Source organism: Balaenoptera ricei, chromosome 1 (genome assembly GCF_028023285.1).
Source record: "Balaenoptera ricei isolate mBalRic1 chromosome 1, mBalRic1.hap2, whole genome shotgun sequence".
Lineage (NCBI taxonomy): Eukaryota > Metazoa > Chordata > Mammalia > Artiodactyla > Balaenopteridae > Balaenoptera > Balaenoptera ricei.
Genome location: NC_082639.1, coordinates 108,267,981 through 108,284,907, shown reverse-complemented (window position 1 = coordinate 108,284,907; position 16,927 = coordinate 108,267,981). Strand labels below are relative to the sequence as shown.

The window sequence follows — 16,927 nt, the reverse complement described above, 5'->3', positions numbered from 1 at the left end:
TCGTTTGTAACGCGTTCCAAAGTGCTAGTACAAAACGTTAGCACAAATCTGAATACTGAAATTAAGTGACACTTTAGAAGGCCGTCATTATGTGATAACTGTTGGGATGGCAATCTGGGTTTTCAGCCCGATTGTACAGTTACTAGAACTAGGCAGGATGTTAGGTAAAATCCTCGATCCCCAAGTAGTTCCTCGGGATTTCAACTAAGAAGAATGGGGGCAAGAGTCCCGAGATGTGTAAGAACCCATCTTCCTCGTTGCCTAAGACAGGAGGCGCAAACCGCGAAAAAAAAAAAAAAAGAAAATGTGGGCTGAGGTATTGTTGCAAAAACCAGAACCAAACAAACTTCCACAAAGTAGTACAGAGGAGTAAAATGATGCAAAAATAAGAGAAAGTTAACTTGTCTTTAGCTGGCGCTTCAGATCTCCAAGTAAAAGTGAAAACCAATTAACAGCAAAAGACCACAAACAGGTGAAACTACTTTTTACATAATTTAGTGGTTAGTGTGAAATGGAACATTTTGATTGGTTAACAAGACATTTGTTCTAAGGGCCACTAAGGGAGCGCGAGCAGAACCTTATTTACATGGGCTCCGCCCCTCTATGACGACACTGTTGGATATTAACCAATAAAAACATAATACTGTGCTAGTCTTCATTTGCATACAGGCTCTATAAGTAGCGCGTAACCAGGTTGTTTCGGTGTAGTCGGGATCACTTCTACTGGCGTGTGGGGATTCTCCTGTGCGAAAATGCCGGATCCAGCAAAATCTGCTCCTGCTCCTAAGAAAGGTTCTAAAAAGGCTGTCACGAAAGTGCAGAAGAAAGATGGTAAGAAACGCAAGCGCAGCCGGAAGGAGAGCTATTCTGTTTATGTATATAAAGTGCTGAAGCAGGTTCATCCAGACACTGGTATTTCGTCGAAGGCCATGGGCATCATGAACTCCTTCGTGAACGACATCTTCGAGCGCATCGCGGGCGAAGCGTCGCGCCTGGCGCATTACAACAAGCGATCGACTATCACGTCCCGGGAGATCCAGACAGCTGTGCGCCTTTTGCTGCCCGGCGAGCTAGCCAAGCATGCCGTGTCTGAAGGTACCAAAGCGGTTACCAAATACACCAGTTCGAAGTAAGCGTGCAAGAGACGAACTAGAACATCTTATTTTACCCCAAAGGCTCTTTTCAGAGCCACTTAAGTTGTCGGGGAAAGTGGCTGTAAACACTTGATAAAAGGTGGGTTTAGTTGTTGGTTGGGTAGGTTGGGCTCGTGATCACGAGTGCTTTTTGGATTTGGGGCTAGATTGGGACAGTGATTGAAGGTTGCCTTGTTAAAGTCTAGGATCTCCCATGGTCCAGTGGTGCCATCTAGTGGTATGTGTCTTGCTGCTGGTAACAAGTGATTGGTCCTTAAGATGGTTCCTACCTAGTCTGAGTCCTCAATGGGAGCTTAGGTACAGAGGGGCGGGGAAGGGCTGTCTCTTATTATTAAACCAGTAAGCGAGTTGGGTTTTATTTTATTCTAGAGTACAGATAGAGAGTCCTATAGTTTCCCCAGTTCCCGCTGTTTCTTAATGTTTTAATCTATTTTTAACATATACCTCTAGGTGTCTGTCACAAACTTTCAACATCGCCAAATGCTTTAGTATGTTGGCCTACCTGTAAATCCCAACCTGGCCCAGTGACCCTCAACCAGATAGATTTCCCACCCCACCCCCTCCACCCCCCCCATCACCCCCCCCTCATGGGATATTGGCAATATCTGGAGACATTTTTGATTGTCATCACTTGGGGAGAGGGGTGCTACTGGCATCTAGTGGGTAGATGCCAGGGATGCTGCTAAACATCCTATAATGCCTAGGAGAGCCCCCACTACCAAGAATTATTTGGTGAATGACGTTGACCCTTGCGCCAAAGTTGAGAGACCCAGTGCCCAAAGACTTCCCTTCCTTCAGGATTTTTTTCCCTTCTGGGTTTAATCCTCATTTAGGTCAAACCCTTCCCCACTCCTACCCTGCTTTTGGTGAAAACTGAGCAGCACTTAACTTACTGTGCTTGTTTACACTCCTCCGCTGGAAAATTATCTTCTCCAGGGCAAGGACCTTGTCTTGGTTCTGTAACTTTCCTGGTTATAGGACCCACCTCCAAGCTTGCTAAACATACTTCCAGGTGCCTCTCCTGAAGTTCCCTGATAAGGTCACGTTGGAGGTGGGGGACTGGGGAGGTGGTTTTTAGTGTTCTCAGGTGTATTTTTTTTTTTTTTTTTTTTTTTTAATTTTTATTTATTTATTTATTTATGGCTGTGTTGGGTCTTCGTTTCTGTGTGAGGGCTTTCTCTAGTTGTGGCAAGTGGGGGCCACTCTTCATCGCGGTGCGCAGGCCTCTCATTATCGCGGCCTCTCTTGTTGCGGAGCACAGGCTCCAGACGCGCAGGCTCAGTAATTGTGGCTCACGGGCCTAATTGCTCCGTGGCATGTGGGATCTTCCCAGACCAGGGCTCGAACCCGTGTCCCCTGCATTGGCAGGCAGATTCTCAACCACTGCGCCACCAGGGAAGCCCTCAGGTGTATTTTTTTAGAATAGATTTTGGGGGCATGGTGTACAAAAGGGCACAGTTAACATGTGGGATGAATTTCTAAGGCCCTCTCAGTTCAAAACTTGCATAACTCAAGACCAATCCCGAAAAAGGCTGGATATTTTACCAAATAAAATATACCCTTGAGGCAAAAGGAAAAATCTTAGCTTCCAATTCACTTGACAGTCAAGTTTTGAAATTAAGCCATTCCTGGTTAAACTTGGAGGAATTTACATGACTTTGTGCTTAAAATGAATTTTATTCATTTATAATGTAGGAGTTCAAATTTACATCTAATTAAAAGTTGCATAAAGTGGGCTGTATGTGATTTCTTTCTTTCACTGGGAAATTAAGATTCTCAGTGAGTCATCTTTCCCTAGAGACTATCAGACAAGGGACCAGGGAAAGATGACTCAACTGAGAATCTAAAATTTCTAGTTGAAAGAAAAGAAATCATTATACAACACACTTTATGGTAGGAAAAATCACTCTATAAGTGAGAACTTACATGTGCCAGACCCTGTGCTAGGTGATGGGGATATACAGGTGCTCTCCTTCCCAAGTCCATGAAGTGCACCTGGAATTTTATTTGTGACCAATTATATCAAGTGTCCTCTGAGAAGTTTTTTTTTAGTTTTAGTTTTACCCAATTTTCACTGTAACATCTTTCAACTTTTTAATCATCTGATTTTTGTAGATGGAATTCTTCATCGTTCCCTTTATAATCTGTGACTAGGTGTCATTATTTCTGTACTCCTCATCCAGGTTGTAACATTTTCTTTTCACTTTAATATGTCTCTTTAAACTTAAAATTTTCACATAGACTATTTTTTAGGGTTTTTCATTATATTGGAAAGCTCTGACTGTCCCACCCTCTTGCCCGCAAAGCAATTTAAGTCACATTGTACTTGGCTCCTAGCATCTCAAACCTGCTGAAGCTTTCTTTGTTCACCATGGTCCTAGCTTGAGAGAAATTTTATCTTCTTGTTCCCTGTGAGATTCATTTTCTTTTGCAGAGGGTATAACTATAGTAGAGTATGGGAATAAGCCTTTTCTCAGTCATCCCAAATAAAATTTATCAGAAAATATTGTCGGCTTAAAATGTCCCATATCCAACCATACTCGACACTTCCACTGCTGTCTTCCCACTCCAAGCCACCATCACACCTCCCAGGTATTTGCAATGACTTTCTGACTGGTCTCTTTGCTTCTGCCTCTACCCTCACTCTATTTTCCACAAACCAGCTAGAGTAAACTTTCTGAAACCTCTAAGTCAGATCATGTCACTCCCACACCATCCTGCCCAACTGAAAATCCCCATATGGCTTCAGAGAGAAGGTCCACACTGATACAATGGCCCACATCCACCTCCTCTCTTACCACTTTCCCTTTTGTTCTGTTTCATCACACTTGTCTCCCTGCTCTACCTCGAGTACACCAAGGCCCTCCTATCTCAGGGTCTTTGTGCTTGCCATTTCTTCTTCTGGAAAAGCTTTCCCCCCAGATATTTATATGACTGGCTTCCTCATTTCTTAGGCTTCTGCTCAAAACTTCCATTACTCTTCAGTCCTTCCTTGACCAACTTATGTGAGATAGCAAGCCCACCTCCCTCTCTCCCCCCATTTCTTGGTACTCCTTGTCCCCATACCTTGCTAAATTTTCTTCCGTGTATCATCTGAATACTAATGTATTTATTATTTGTTTATTACTGAATCAGAGACTGCTACCCATAAAAGCTGTTCTTCTCTGCTTACTTTAACCCCCTGCTTTATGGGTGCATGGCTTCTCAATTAAAGGCTAATTTACCAGCTTTTCTTGCATCTGGGTTTCTTCATAAGACAAAGTTCTGAGCCAATGAGATATGAATGGAAGTGATACATATTATTTCTAGTTTGTGTCCTAAAAAGGAATAGATATGTGCTGCCCTTGCCTTTTTACCCTCTCCTCTGGCTGGGTTACAGATACAATGACAGGAACTATGGAAACCACTCTGAGCCCAGAAACAGAAGCCATGTGATGAGAATGGCAGAACTGTTCTACTAACCCTGGACATGAGAGATGAATAAACTTGTATTTTGTTTAAGCCACTTTTTTTTTTTTAATATTTGGCACAATAATTTAGACTGTTCTCCGACCAATACGTTGTCTGACTCTCCTCCTATCTTATCAGAGTAAGTCCTATGAAGGTAGGTACTTTGTTTTGTTCACTGCTCTATGCCCATCATCTCGAGCTGTACCTGGAATAGAGTGGGCACTCAGTAAATACTGATGGGATGAATAGATTGATGAGGGAAGGAGTGGTTGAGAGGGAGGGCAGTGGGATTGCATTTATGAGATGCAGAACTCTAAGAGTTGGCTTTAACAAAAAATGATTTTAAAAATCTTTTGCCCTCTGAATGGGCAACAGCACAACACAGAGTGAAGGTCTAGGTGCAGTTGCAGACACCTGGTCCACAAATCAGTTTAGAAGCTTCATAGTGTAAGTTGTTGGGTATTTAAGGATACTTACCTACACTAACTCAGAAGCAGTAAGAGGGTAAAGGAAAACTTTTGTTTCCTCTACTATTCTCAATACTTCTGGCCACCAAGTATGTGGGTTTTCCACACCAAGCAATCCTGACATTAACTACGTGGAGTTAGCACAGACCCCACAGGTTAAGGGCTCAGTCCAAAATGATTGCCCCCCCACCGTCTATACCAACTTCAGATGCCAATCACAAGTAGTGGGTCCCTAGGTTACACACACCTCTGTCAGTCTTGGCTACAGATCAGGAGTTCCCACAACCCCCTCCTCAGATTCAATAATTTGCTATAACAGCTTACAGAACTCGGGGAAACACTTAGGTTTACCAGTCTATTATAAAGGATATAGTAAAGTATACAGATGACCAGCCAGATGAAGATGTACATAGGGCAAGTGTCCTGAGTGCAGGAGCTTCTTTCCCCATGTAATTGGGGTGTCCATGTGGCTTCCTGGCATGTGGATGTGTTCACTGACCCAGAAGCTTTCTGAATCTCATAGTTTAGGGGTTTTTATGGAGGCTTCATCAAGTAGGCATGATGGATTATTAACTCAACCTCCAGTCTCTCTCTCTCCCCTGGAGGATGGGGGGTGTGGGGTTAACAGCTTCAATCTTCTAATCATAGCCTGGCCTTTCTGGTGACCAGCCCCTGTCCTGAAGCTACCCAGGAGTCCACCAAGAGTCGTCTCATTAGAACAAAATATGCTCCTATTATCCTGGAAATTCCAAGGGATTTAGGAGCTCTATGTCAGGAATTGGGGTCAAAGACCAAATATTAGAACAAACGATGTTCTTAGCACCCCTATCACTCAGGGAATTACAAGAGTTTTAGGAGTTCTGTGTTAGAAACTGGGGGAAGAGATCAAACATACATTTATTATGTCACAGGCCACCCCCTGGTCTCTGGCCATGGACCCCTTAATAGCAAACCAATTATAAAAGTCAAAAGATACTGGCTGAAAGGCAGTGTACTGTAGTAGTGATGGGCATTAGCTTTGAGTCCCAGCTAACCCACCTAAGAGCTATATGACCTTGGGAAAGTTTCTTTACTCTTCTGAACCTCAATTTCTTCATCTGTAAAATGAGAAAAATAATGGAACCTACCCTCAAGACTTGTGAAGATTAAATGAGACAATGTACTTAATGCACTTAGTACAGCAGCTGGAACATGGCAAATATTTGATCAGTGTTTCTCCCATTATTGTGGCTGGGAAGGCACTTGCATGAGCACCCTTGTACCTCCAGAGCACATTTCCTTCCCAACAAGTTATGCTTTAAGAGATTTCTAGTGATTTGAGAGTCAACTCTCTAAGCATCTTGCAGTAAAGCAGTAAGACCTTCTTTATCTTAAAAACATCCAAGAAGGCAATGCCACAATTTACTTGTTGGGCCTCTGACACTGTAGAATCTTTAAATATCAGCTATGTGTCCCAAAAGGGAAAAAAAGAATTAAATAATAAAAGACCTTATTTCTAGTGTCTGTTACTAGTGCTCTGTAAAGACCAATATAATCTTTGGCAAATACCTTTAAAAAAAAAATCAGATGATGTTTGCAATACTTCCCATCAATGCTTTCAGAAAAAAATGAAATACTTTCATCCCAATACTTCTTTCTGATTTCTGAGTTGAAAGCTCTGAATTTTGAGGATTTAACACAAGAGCAAGCCAAATGAATAGAAATGATCTAAGGCATACTATCAGGTAGCACAGAGAAGGACACACCTTATAACCAAAAGGAGAATGTGCAGATATTTGGGAAATGTTTAATTAGAAATTCAAAAATGGGCTTGGTGGAGTCAGGTTGATGACTTCTGAGTTCTTCATTTCTGCTTGTTAATGTACTTCATGTTTTTCCTCTCAGTATTTTCAAGATGAAGCTCCTGTTCCTGTCACTATTCAGGAATGAAAGTTTCCCCAAGAATATAAGACTTTCTTATTCAAACTACAGTCCAAGGAGTGGTAAACAAGTAAGATGGCAGTCCCAAGACCTCAATATTTCTTTTCTTTGACCAAGAACTCATTACACAATGGATGAGATATTTCAGATGGTTCTGCTAAAAAGAAGCATAAGAATCTAGAGAGTATCACTATCAACCAATCCAAGGAACTTTGCTTTAGATGGCCAAAACCAGAAACAGAGAGCAAAGTAAGAGAACTAATAGAGCTTGAGCAGTTCTTTAGCATTTTGCCTTGAAGGATCCAAACCTGGATGCTGATCTATTGTCCCAAGGATGGTAAAGAGGTAATGGCTTGGGACTGGCTGAGTATTTTGAGAGAGCGAGAGATTGACAGATCAAGATCTCAGTTGATCTTGGGACTGAGGCAGCACAAGGCACCCAGAAGAAGGAATTCTTGTGGCAAAAAATGGAGGATGCAGATTTGTGAAATGAAATAAGGAACAATTTATCTCTGTTGTTTTACAAGATCAAAGGCAATAATTTTAAATTATCAGAAGGTAGGGGAAAATCCATATCACTCTTTTGATATCAGTGTTTTTAACATTCAGGGGAACAGAAAATACCTAAAGATATCAGCTTAATTTTTTGTTGTTGTTGGCAATGATGTTTGAGCTTTGTGTAGGTCTTAGTTTCCAGTTAGTGGGATTATCATTTTGAAATGCGTTGAAGGAAAACTCCTTAGGCCAAGAGGGAATGTTAAACAGAGTTCAGACACACCACAGATATAACCCTGGACAAAGGTTGTTCAGTGTTCTTAATAAAATTCCCAATCCTAGGGATGGGCCTTAAATTACTTGAATTTCTCTCTGGAGATGTATATTTCCTATAGTTTGGCATGTCTACTTACTCAAGACCCCTATTATAACATGTAGAATAAGCAGGAGAAAGGCATACTGATTAACTTGTATATGCATCAACCATAAGATTACTTCCAGCGAGGGAGCATATCCTTGTTTTCGTAGGCTTCTTCCTTCTCCTCCCTGCTGCAATATGAAAATCAAATGATCTTGCTTATATAAGCTTCTTTGTAGGGAACTTTTCCTGTGATGTCTTTTTAAGTATTTGAATTTTGATTTTCACAATTTTTTCACATTAATATCAAGGAACTGGGCAACAGAAATTATTATTTTTGAATTTTATTTATTTATTTATTTATTTTGGCTGTGCCAGGTCTTAGTTGCGACATAGGGGATCTTTTTTTTTTAGTTGCCACATGCAGGCTTCTTAGTTGCGGTATGCGGACTTCTTAGTTGTGGCATGCATGCGGGATCTAGTTCCCCAACCAGGGATCGAACCCGGCCCCCCTGCATTGGGAGCGTGGAGTCTTATCCACTGGACCACCAAGGAAGTCCCCAGAAATTATTCTTAAGTTAATTTTTTTTCAGAAACAGCAAGTATGCATAGAGAACACAATTTTAGGATTAGCAGGAAAGTTAACCAAGGTAGAATTGGAATTTCAATTCTTAGCCTAGGGGAAAAAAAAGGAAGGAAACTTTTCATTTGTCTAAGGGAATTTCATTGTATTTATGATTGTGGGATGTGTTTAGGCAGGAAGGGGCATAATAGATAAATCTTTCTGGATTAGTATATGCAAATCATTTATAATGGGAAATAGCAAAGTCCCAGCGACTGTAAGAGTAAAACAAAACAACTCTGACTATTCTTCCTGACAGGAGAAAACAGTAATATATGTGTACATGAATTACAAGCATGACTGAGTCTTCTAGATTGAGTTGGTGGATAACCATGTAGCAGGGCCCCACAACAGCACAGAGGTGTCAAAGTGAATACATAATCTGGCAGTGTAGAAGGATGATGTGTTCTTAAAATCTGAGTATGCCATTGTATTAGTAAAGAGCGCAGGCTCATAAAACAGATCACCTGGTTTGTAACCCAGCCCTGCTCTTTATCAGTAGTGTGACTAGGCCAACTTTTTGAACCTTCTATGCTTTTTCCTCATCTTTTTTTTTTGGGGGGGGGGGGGCGGTACCGCGCAGCATGGCTTGTGGGATCTTAGTTCCCCCACCAGAGTTTGAACCTGGGCCCTGGCAGTAAAAGTGCTGAGTCCTAACCACTGGACCGCCAGGGAATTCCCTAGCTTCATCATCTTTAAATTGAGAATAATAGTAATGCTTACTTTATAATGTTTTTTTGAAAGGTGAATGAGTAAATACATATAAAAATTCTTAGACTGATGCTTGACACAACATTTCAATAACTGTTAGTTGCCGTTGATAGTAGGGAACTCCTGTTGAGTGCTAGGTAAGTTTTTCATCTCTAATGTACAGTGAAATATCTACTAATTCAAGATAGTGTTCCAAACATATGTTGCATTCTTCCCATTTTGCACCCCAAATTCCTTAAATGATAGAAAACTGACAAAAAAGACGGCAAATGGGTTAAGAGTGAAGAGTGCAAGAACAGTAAACATCTTGGAAATTTAAAATTTGGTTATTGACACAAAAATGCAACAGTAGGACTGAGTCCAGAATAGAATCAATACAGCTGGGAGAAAATAGGGGAGCTGAGAGATGAAGCCTAGAAATTCCCCCACAATGCCATATAAAAAGATATAAAAATAGAAAATATGAAAAAAAGTTAAATGACATGGATGATAGATTCAGATGTTTCAAAATTCACCCAATAGGAGTTTAGAAGGAGAGAATAGAAATAATGTAAAAAAAAAAATACAGGTTTACCAAATAAGTTTTGCTGATTGTACACTGCACAGCTTCAGGAGCACCATTTAAATTATAATCTTTGTGAATGGTATCCCCTGCAGTTGTGCAGTGCACAACCCAAGTGTCATACATGGTGGTCCTGAGGAAATAAAGAAAAGGAGACTTTCACAGAATATATATCTTCAGACTGCAAGGTCCCATTAAATGTAGAGCATATAGATATGAATTAAAAGTATCTTTACCTAGAGACATGGCAATAAAATTTCAAAACACAAGAGTTAAGGAGACGATTCTAGAAACACCCAGAGAAAATTCTCACAAAGAAACAGAAATCAAATTATGTCAGACTTTTCATTTGGACAACACTGGATATAAGAAGACAATGAATCGGTATTTTTTTAAATCTAGGGAAAATAATTTTGAAACTAAATTTCTCTATCCAGCCAAACTATCATCTAAGTGTGGGTGACTTTTCAGGCCCTCCCTGAAAGAATTTCTGGAGTTGTATTCCTGCAAGAATCAGAAAAGATTCTAAGGGGAAGATGTGCGAAACCAGAAGGGGGCCATGTGCCCAGTAAAATATATTGCTAAGTCTAAATAAGTTTAGATTCTAGAAAAATTTCTTTAAGGCTTAGAATACTTGGTATTTATTCATCTATCTAATTTCATAATTAAATAAATTTATTGAGAAATTAGAAATCAGGTGATAGGAGAGAGATGAAATAAATGAAGCAGAAAAGGTTCAAATAACAAAGAAATATAATACATATACCAAGTTACCTGTAATACAAATTTAAAAAGAAATGTGCTATAAATGATAGATACAAAGTACTGTGAGGTTAGAGATACAGGTGACATTGTTCGTGATATCCTGGGTCATACAAGAAGCATTAATTTATTTTATCCATCATGTCTGTATTGAAATCTCCCTCTGTTTTGATTACTGACTCAAGTTTGGATTTTAAGATTTTTGTTTAGGTATCTCTGTGATTACAGAGTTTTTTACATCTATGGTTTCTGCTCCACATTTTGTCTACTGTTTTGAAGAAACAAGAGCTCAAAACTGTTAGTGATTTCAAATATACACATCTTTTGGTGTAGATCCTAAAAAATTGAAAAGAAAATCTGGACTTCAAATTCCAGATGATATTGACATGGCGAGAATGAAGAGAAATAAAATAAGCTAACTAATATTTATGTTATATTTAGGAGGATATAGATATTATTATTCTAGAAGTTGTTAGAAAAGTGTAAGTTTAAATATATATGTATATACAAAATGTATATGTATAAATGCTGACTATAAAGCACTAGAAGAGGGATATTTCGTATTCAGAAAAGCAGAAATCCATTAAGCAGTGATCAAGAATTGTTGGCACTTGAAAGGCAATTGTAGGAAGAAAACTTCCAGTTGAACTAATATGAAACCCATTTGCTAATTGTGGGAGGGGAAATAAAACTTTTAAATTATACAATGTAAAAAAAATTGTTTGCACCTAACACAGGTACACACACATGCATAGACTCACACGCATGTGCATACAACAAAGATTTTTAATAAGTCAACAATCATAGTGGTGATTATGTTAACACAGACACATCTTTCTCAAGAATTAAAAGACCAAGTCGACTAAAACTTGTTTGAAGATATAGAGGATTTGAAGAACATAGTTAACAAAAGTAATCATAAGTATAAGATTATACCTACACCATCTTGTATCCAAAATGGAAAAAGTACATTATACTGAAATTCACATGCAATACTGATTCAAAACTGACCATGTGTGAGATGACAAATGAAAACTCAACAAGTGTTGAATAAGCTGAAACCATACAAGATACATTCACTAATCATAATGCAATGAAATAACTAAAAATACTCTCCTTGATCTATACTGTTAGGGAAAAGCACATGGTTAAAGAAGATATCGAAATAAAAATTATAGAGTCTCTAGAAATAAACAAAGCGAGCACTATATATTAAAACCTATATGAAGAGGTCAGAGGACCTCTTCATAGCTTTAAATGCATTTATGAGAAAATAAGAACTATTAAAAATAATGAATTAAACTTTATATTTAAAAGCTAATAAAGGAACAATAAAACCTGAGGAAAGTAGAAGGAATAAAGTAGGATAGAAATCATCGGAATAGATCATACTTCCCCACTCACTCCCCCAAAACAATTAATCAATAAAACCAAAATCTGGTTCTTTGAAAATTTAAAAGTTAATCCTTTGGTAAATTTAATATTGAAAGAAAAAGTACACAAATAACATCAGCAAAATTAGATATTGAAGTATTAAAATGGTATGTATATTTTGATACAGATATTTACAAATGTAGACAACTCATTTTTCAGTACAAATGATCAAAGTTGCCTCAAGAAGAGTAGAATACCTGAATAAAAAATTAGCTATAGGAGGAACTGAAAAGATAGGCAAAGATCTACCCTTAAAAACAGCACCAGAAAAAAAAACAAACCAAAAAACAAAAAAACAGCACCAGGCCCAGACAGTTTTACCAGACACTGGGGGAAGAGACAATACTTATTATATAAATTGATCATGATAATGGAAAAATATTAAAAGCCACCTACTAATATTATGAGGCAATGAGAGCAACAAATATTATTAAGATTAAGTGAAATAACCCCTGCAAGGCAAATGAAAGAGTATTTGGTAAATAAAAATAATCCATAAAAGTTAGATATTATGAGCCAGAATATAGATTTCAAAGTAGAAAGAGAGGTAATTGGGATAAGAAACTGCAATACAAGGAGTTATTAAGTGTAAGGTTAAGATTTGAATTCTAGTTTATTGTGCCCAAAGCCTGTGAAATTTCAAGAAATTATTGCTTTAAAGTTAGAAAATATTATTTTCTAAAATGAATATGATACTTAAAATCCCATTGTACATACCTATTTTTTTTCTTCAAGGCTTTTTTCCTGCCCGTGCAGAAGTTGTCCTCAAAGTTACAGCCAGGCTCCAGATGATTGCTGTTTGACTGGAGATCATTGCTTCCTCAAAATTATCTTTTCAGAGAACACCATATTTGGGGAATTTATTTCTCTAGAATGTGTAAACCAATTATTTCTAGCCTTTCTTAGAGATTTTCTATCTCTATTAACTCACATACCGTGTTTTGGCATCTTTCCCTTTTACACATGCTCCTTCTCCACAATTTATTCTTTTGTATCCTAAGTCAAAAGGTTAAGGAATAATATGTGCTTAGTGTGACATGAAGATGAAAGGGGAAGGCAGGAAGATGAACTTCTTACCCTTTTGGGGTTTTGACCCCATATTTAGAAACAAACAAAGATATGAGGAATAAAGGGCGGCAAACAATTTTATTGGCTCCAATTTTACTGCCAGTGTGCATTAACAAAGAAGTCTATACCTAAAAGACCTCATGGGGGTCCAGATTTTCAACGTACTAGCATTTTCTTTTTGACATCCTGCTTTCCATTGCTAACCTTAATATACAGCTCTCTTAGGTAGGGTCTTTCATTTTTTATACTATTATCGCTATGAGACCTTTTTCTGTTTTTTATTTGTACTTTCCACTTAGATTGCCTCTCTAGTCCCATGGCTCTGAATACCACATATATATGATGATTCTCAAAAGTTTATCTCTAGTTCAGGATCCTTAAGCTCCACACATGTATCCATTGCTTTCCCAACAGTTACACTTAAATGTCAAACAGGAATCTTAAGATGTTCAATACAAAACTTTTGCTTCTTGCTACTTCTCTCTCCCCTGCTCCACCAATTTGCTCCTGCTGTTTCCCAGCTCAGTCTATGGAATCAGTTTATTGCTCAGGCCCCAAATCTAGGATTTGTACCTGATTCCTCTCTTCCCCATATTCCCTACATGTAATCAATCAGCAAGCTTTTTTTTTTTTTTTTGCACTTCCTACAAAGTACATTCCAAATATGACCACTTAACACCTCTACTGCTACCACGTTAGTCCAGTTCTCTCTCCCCTGGATTCCTAACTGTTTTTCTTGTTTCCACTGTTGTCCCCTTACTACCCCTGAGGGTCTGTCTCCAACTAACTCTGGTGGCAGTGAGGACTGCCAGACACTTTCCAGCCAGCTGTGCCTCCAGTGTCTAATTCTTAGACTTGGAATTACAGGATAGGTCTGGCTATCTTTGGCTTCTTGGCGGAAAATTTCTAAATCCAGAAGGCACTGGTTTTTCTCCCGACTGAGCCTGGGAGCCAGGAAAGACCCAGAATGGAACCAACGCTTCCTGTTTTACCCAAAACCAGTCGATCCACTTTGGGGATTCCTTCTCAGGCTAGGAACCTTCTGAGTGTTCTGAAATGGGCCTGGACTCTTGTAGAAGCTCCCGTGGTCCCCAAATGAGTTTAGGGCTCATCCTACAGAGCCTGGAAGGTGAGAAACGACCACTCTCCTCACACCCAGTTGCCTGTTCAGCTCCGTAACTGTCTACTCTGGAGAGTTGTGCTTAGGTCTGGAACAGACCTGGGGATTACAGGATGGGCCCAAGAGCTTCTCAGATGAAGCTCTAAACTTCTAAGATGAAGCCTCGATAGGTCCAGCAGGCCCTGGGTGTTGTCCCTGCTGAGTCTGAGGGCGAAGGAAGGAAAACCCCACCTTCCTCCTCTCTCCCAGCCAGCTGCATCAGTCCCCTCTGGGCCCTTGTTCTCAGTCCTGGAAACTTGTCTTCCGGGATAGGACAGGCCTTGGACCCTTGAGGGAGACGCTCCATGGTTCCCAAATGCATTTCAGAGCAGCCCGTGAAGAGGCTGGGGGCTCCCTGCCCACAGGTCTGCAGGTTCTGCCAGCCCGGGGGCCCTTCCTGGCTCTTGATGGTGGTGGAACCAGCAAGGAAGTCATCAGGGCTTGACTGGACGGCCGTCTCGTACTCTCCACCTGCTCCCTCCCTGCTGCTACCACCGCCTCCAGCCGCCTTTATTCTTGGGGTCTCGCCCAGACGGCCAGCGACCCTCCCCTTAATCAGGCCTCCGCGGAGGCCACCGCCAGCCGCAAACTCCCGCGCGCCCCGCGCCTCCCGGCAGCACCTGCGCTAGGCGGCAGCCGAGGCTGCAACCGCAACAAGCGGCCGTGGGGTGGCGCCGCCGCCAGGTCCGCGAGCAGGATCGAGCCCTCCCTCCATCCCCCCTGACCTACGAAGGGGTTTTTCAGCTGCGCGGTTCCGCTGCAGGTGCCCACCCGGCTCATTCGGGAGTCGGGTTCTCACACCTGCCGGCCCCGAGCAAACAATTACGTCGGATATTAAGGAGCAGGCCCCGAGTTGGGTGCTTTTTTGGGTACCGGGGCGAATCTGACACTCACGACCCTTTTCTCTCCTCTACCCGCCCGCCGCCTCTGCCGCCGACCTGACCAGAGCTAATTTCTTGCCACTGCCGGCTCTGGGGAAGCAAGTATTTCTCACGGGACTTTGGGAGGAGGTTACAGAAAGCGCGCCCCCGGCCAGCCTCCGCGCCGCTGAGTCCGCGCTCACTGGCAGCTGCGGCTTCTGTGGAGAGCTAAGGTCGCAATGTGCACAGGACACCACAGGGTGGCGCCAGCGGCCTTCCGTGGGATACGCACAACGCTGCCGCCTCGTCGGATCCGAGAGCTACCGCCATGGTCTGTCCATCCGGGAGCCCGGTTATAGCCAGTAAGTGTGGAGCTAAAAAAGTGTATTAATGATCGTTGGTAAGTAGCTGATTTACAATAGAATCTACTAACACGCCCCAGTTAGGAAGAGAAATGACTGATGAGTGATAACAAGCAGATTTGCAACCAAGTAAAAATATAAATATGGATTTATGCTATCTAGTACACCCCCTTTTTTTTTTTGGCAAAAATTAATGAGACAATCCCTTCTAAATTGTTCCAGAAAATGGAAAACACCAATACATTCCTTTTACTTGAAGATATAATGTTGATCTGTTAGAAGTAAAAGGGCTTTTCAGGTTTTTTTGAAATCATGCAGACTGTTCAGCTGAGAAACAGACTTAGTCATGGATGAATGAGATCAACCTCTTTACTGAGGATGGTGATAATGCAGGAAGACTGCTCTTTGAAGTCAGTTGATATTTCCCAGCATGCTTTTTGCATATCACTCTTTGTGATGGCATTTATGCTGTTCTCACAATATTTCCAGCTTCTTGCCTTAGCTTACTTTAGGATTTTACATCCTCTTTGTGGTTGGGTGAAGCTATGTAACCAGTTCTGACCGGTGAGTTGGAAGTGGGAGTGTTGCATGTCACTTCTGGGCTGGAGCATTTAATTTCTGGTTTGAGATGCTTCAGAACTCTTTTTCACTCTGGCACAATGCCTGGCCTTCTTCCTCCCTCTCAGCTGACCCCAGTGTAATATAAACAACAAAACTTTGTTGGTGTAAGGTGCTGAGATTTTGGAGTTGTTTGAGCCTTAACATACCCTAGCCTATTCTTATACAGCCTAATTCATAGATGAATAGACCAGGTGTAGAGCTGGGCATGTTTGTTGTCCTAGATAAGGTGCGGTTGTTATCAGTATTTCTTACTTACAATTTCTTTGCCTTGCTCTCAGAGGACTTTCACCTCAGAGCCAAGCATCTTTTTTTTTTTTAAATAACAGAGCAAAGAGGCAAGGTCTTTAAATAAAAATTGTCATGAAATTTGCCCTACCTCTCTACAGTATACTAGGACTCAGAACATCTCAACATGGGCTAACATATCCATTTCTAATACCTGACTTTCCCCCTAACACCCATAAGTATAAAATAGAGAAAGACACAAAAACTTACCTCTGGTTTATAGTTCCTTTGTCTCTTTGGTACACTCAGAGATTTTTTTTTTTATCCCCAGGGTAGTGTATCATGATTTGGGATGGGTGAGAGATATGCCTTTCTTTTGTAAACTGGGAGAAGGGTGAGTGGGAAAGAGGAGGTGGAAAAGGTGAACCAGCTTCAAGCATTTACAACAGGCATGTTCTTAGGCTGCACAAGGTAATGAAAGAGTACTTATGGAAGTTGATGTTTGGGGGTTGATTCCCTTAAACTGTCATTGCCAATGTACCTGTTAGAACATCTTTATATATCCCTGTGGTTTCATACACTCTTGGGGGACACCTATGCCGGTGAGTAAAGCAATTGATATGTGTGACAATAGGGAGTGGTGGTGACTGTAGAATAAAATGCTGTATGGTGCTTGTTTCACCAGTGTTGAATAAAA

At 40.7% G+C, this 16,927-nt stretch overlaps 1 protein-coding gene across 4 annotated transcripts; it reads left to right on the top strand.

Moving 5' to 3' along the window:
* The first annotated feature begins 710 nt into the window (after positions 1–710).
* On the top strand, positions 711–15,325 carry LOC132370007 (histone H2B type 2-F-like). Of its 4 annotated transcripts, none has more exons than XR_009504509.1 (2): positions 711–1,233; positions 15,109–15,325. XR_009504509.1 is itself a non-coding variant. In XM_059929732.1 (2 exons), the coding sequence occupies exons 1-2, from the start codon at positions 753–755 to the stop codon at positions 7,101–7,103; spliced, it is 525 nt and encodes a 174-aa protein (XP_059785715.1). In that variant the 5' UTR covers positions 711–752; the 3' UTR covers positions 7,104–8,077. The 4 variants fall into 4 exon arrangements, 2 of the variants coding, with proteins under 2 accessions (XP_059785715.1, XP_059785729.1); XR_009504508.1 differs by lacking the exon at positions 15,109–15,325 and adding an exon at positions 6,956–7,039; XM_059929732.1 differs by lacking the exon at positions 15,109–15,325 and adding an exon at positions 6,956–8,077 and having other exon boundaries at positions 711–1,129.
* Positions 15,326–16,927: the final 1,602 nt, after the last annotated feature.

Excerpts from the sequence above, each read along its gene's own strand:
- LOC132370007 (XM_059929732.1), top strand. The coding sequence starts at position 753 with ATGCCGGATCCAGCAAAATCTGCTCCTGCTCCTAAGAAAGGTTCTAAA. Across the intron at positions 1,130-6,955 it reads ACCAAATACACCAGTTCGAA|TATTTTCAAGATGAAGCTCC; the intron begins GTAAGCGTGCAA and ends TTTTCCTCTCAG.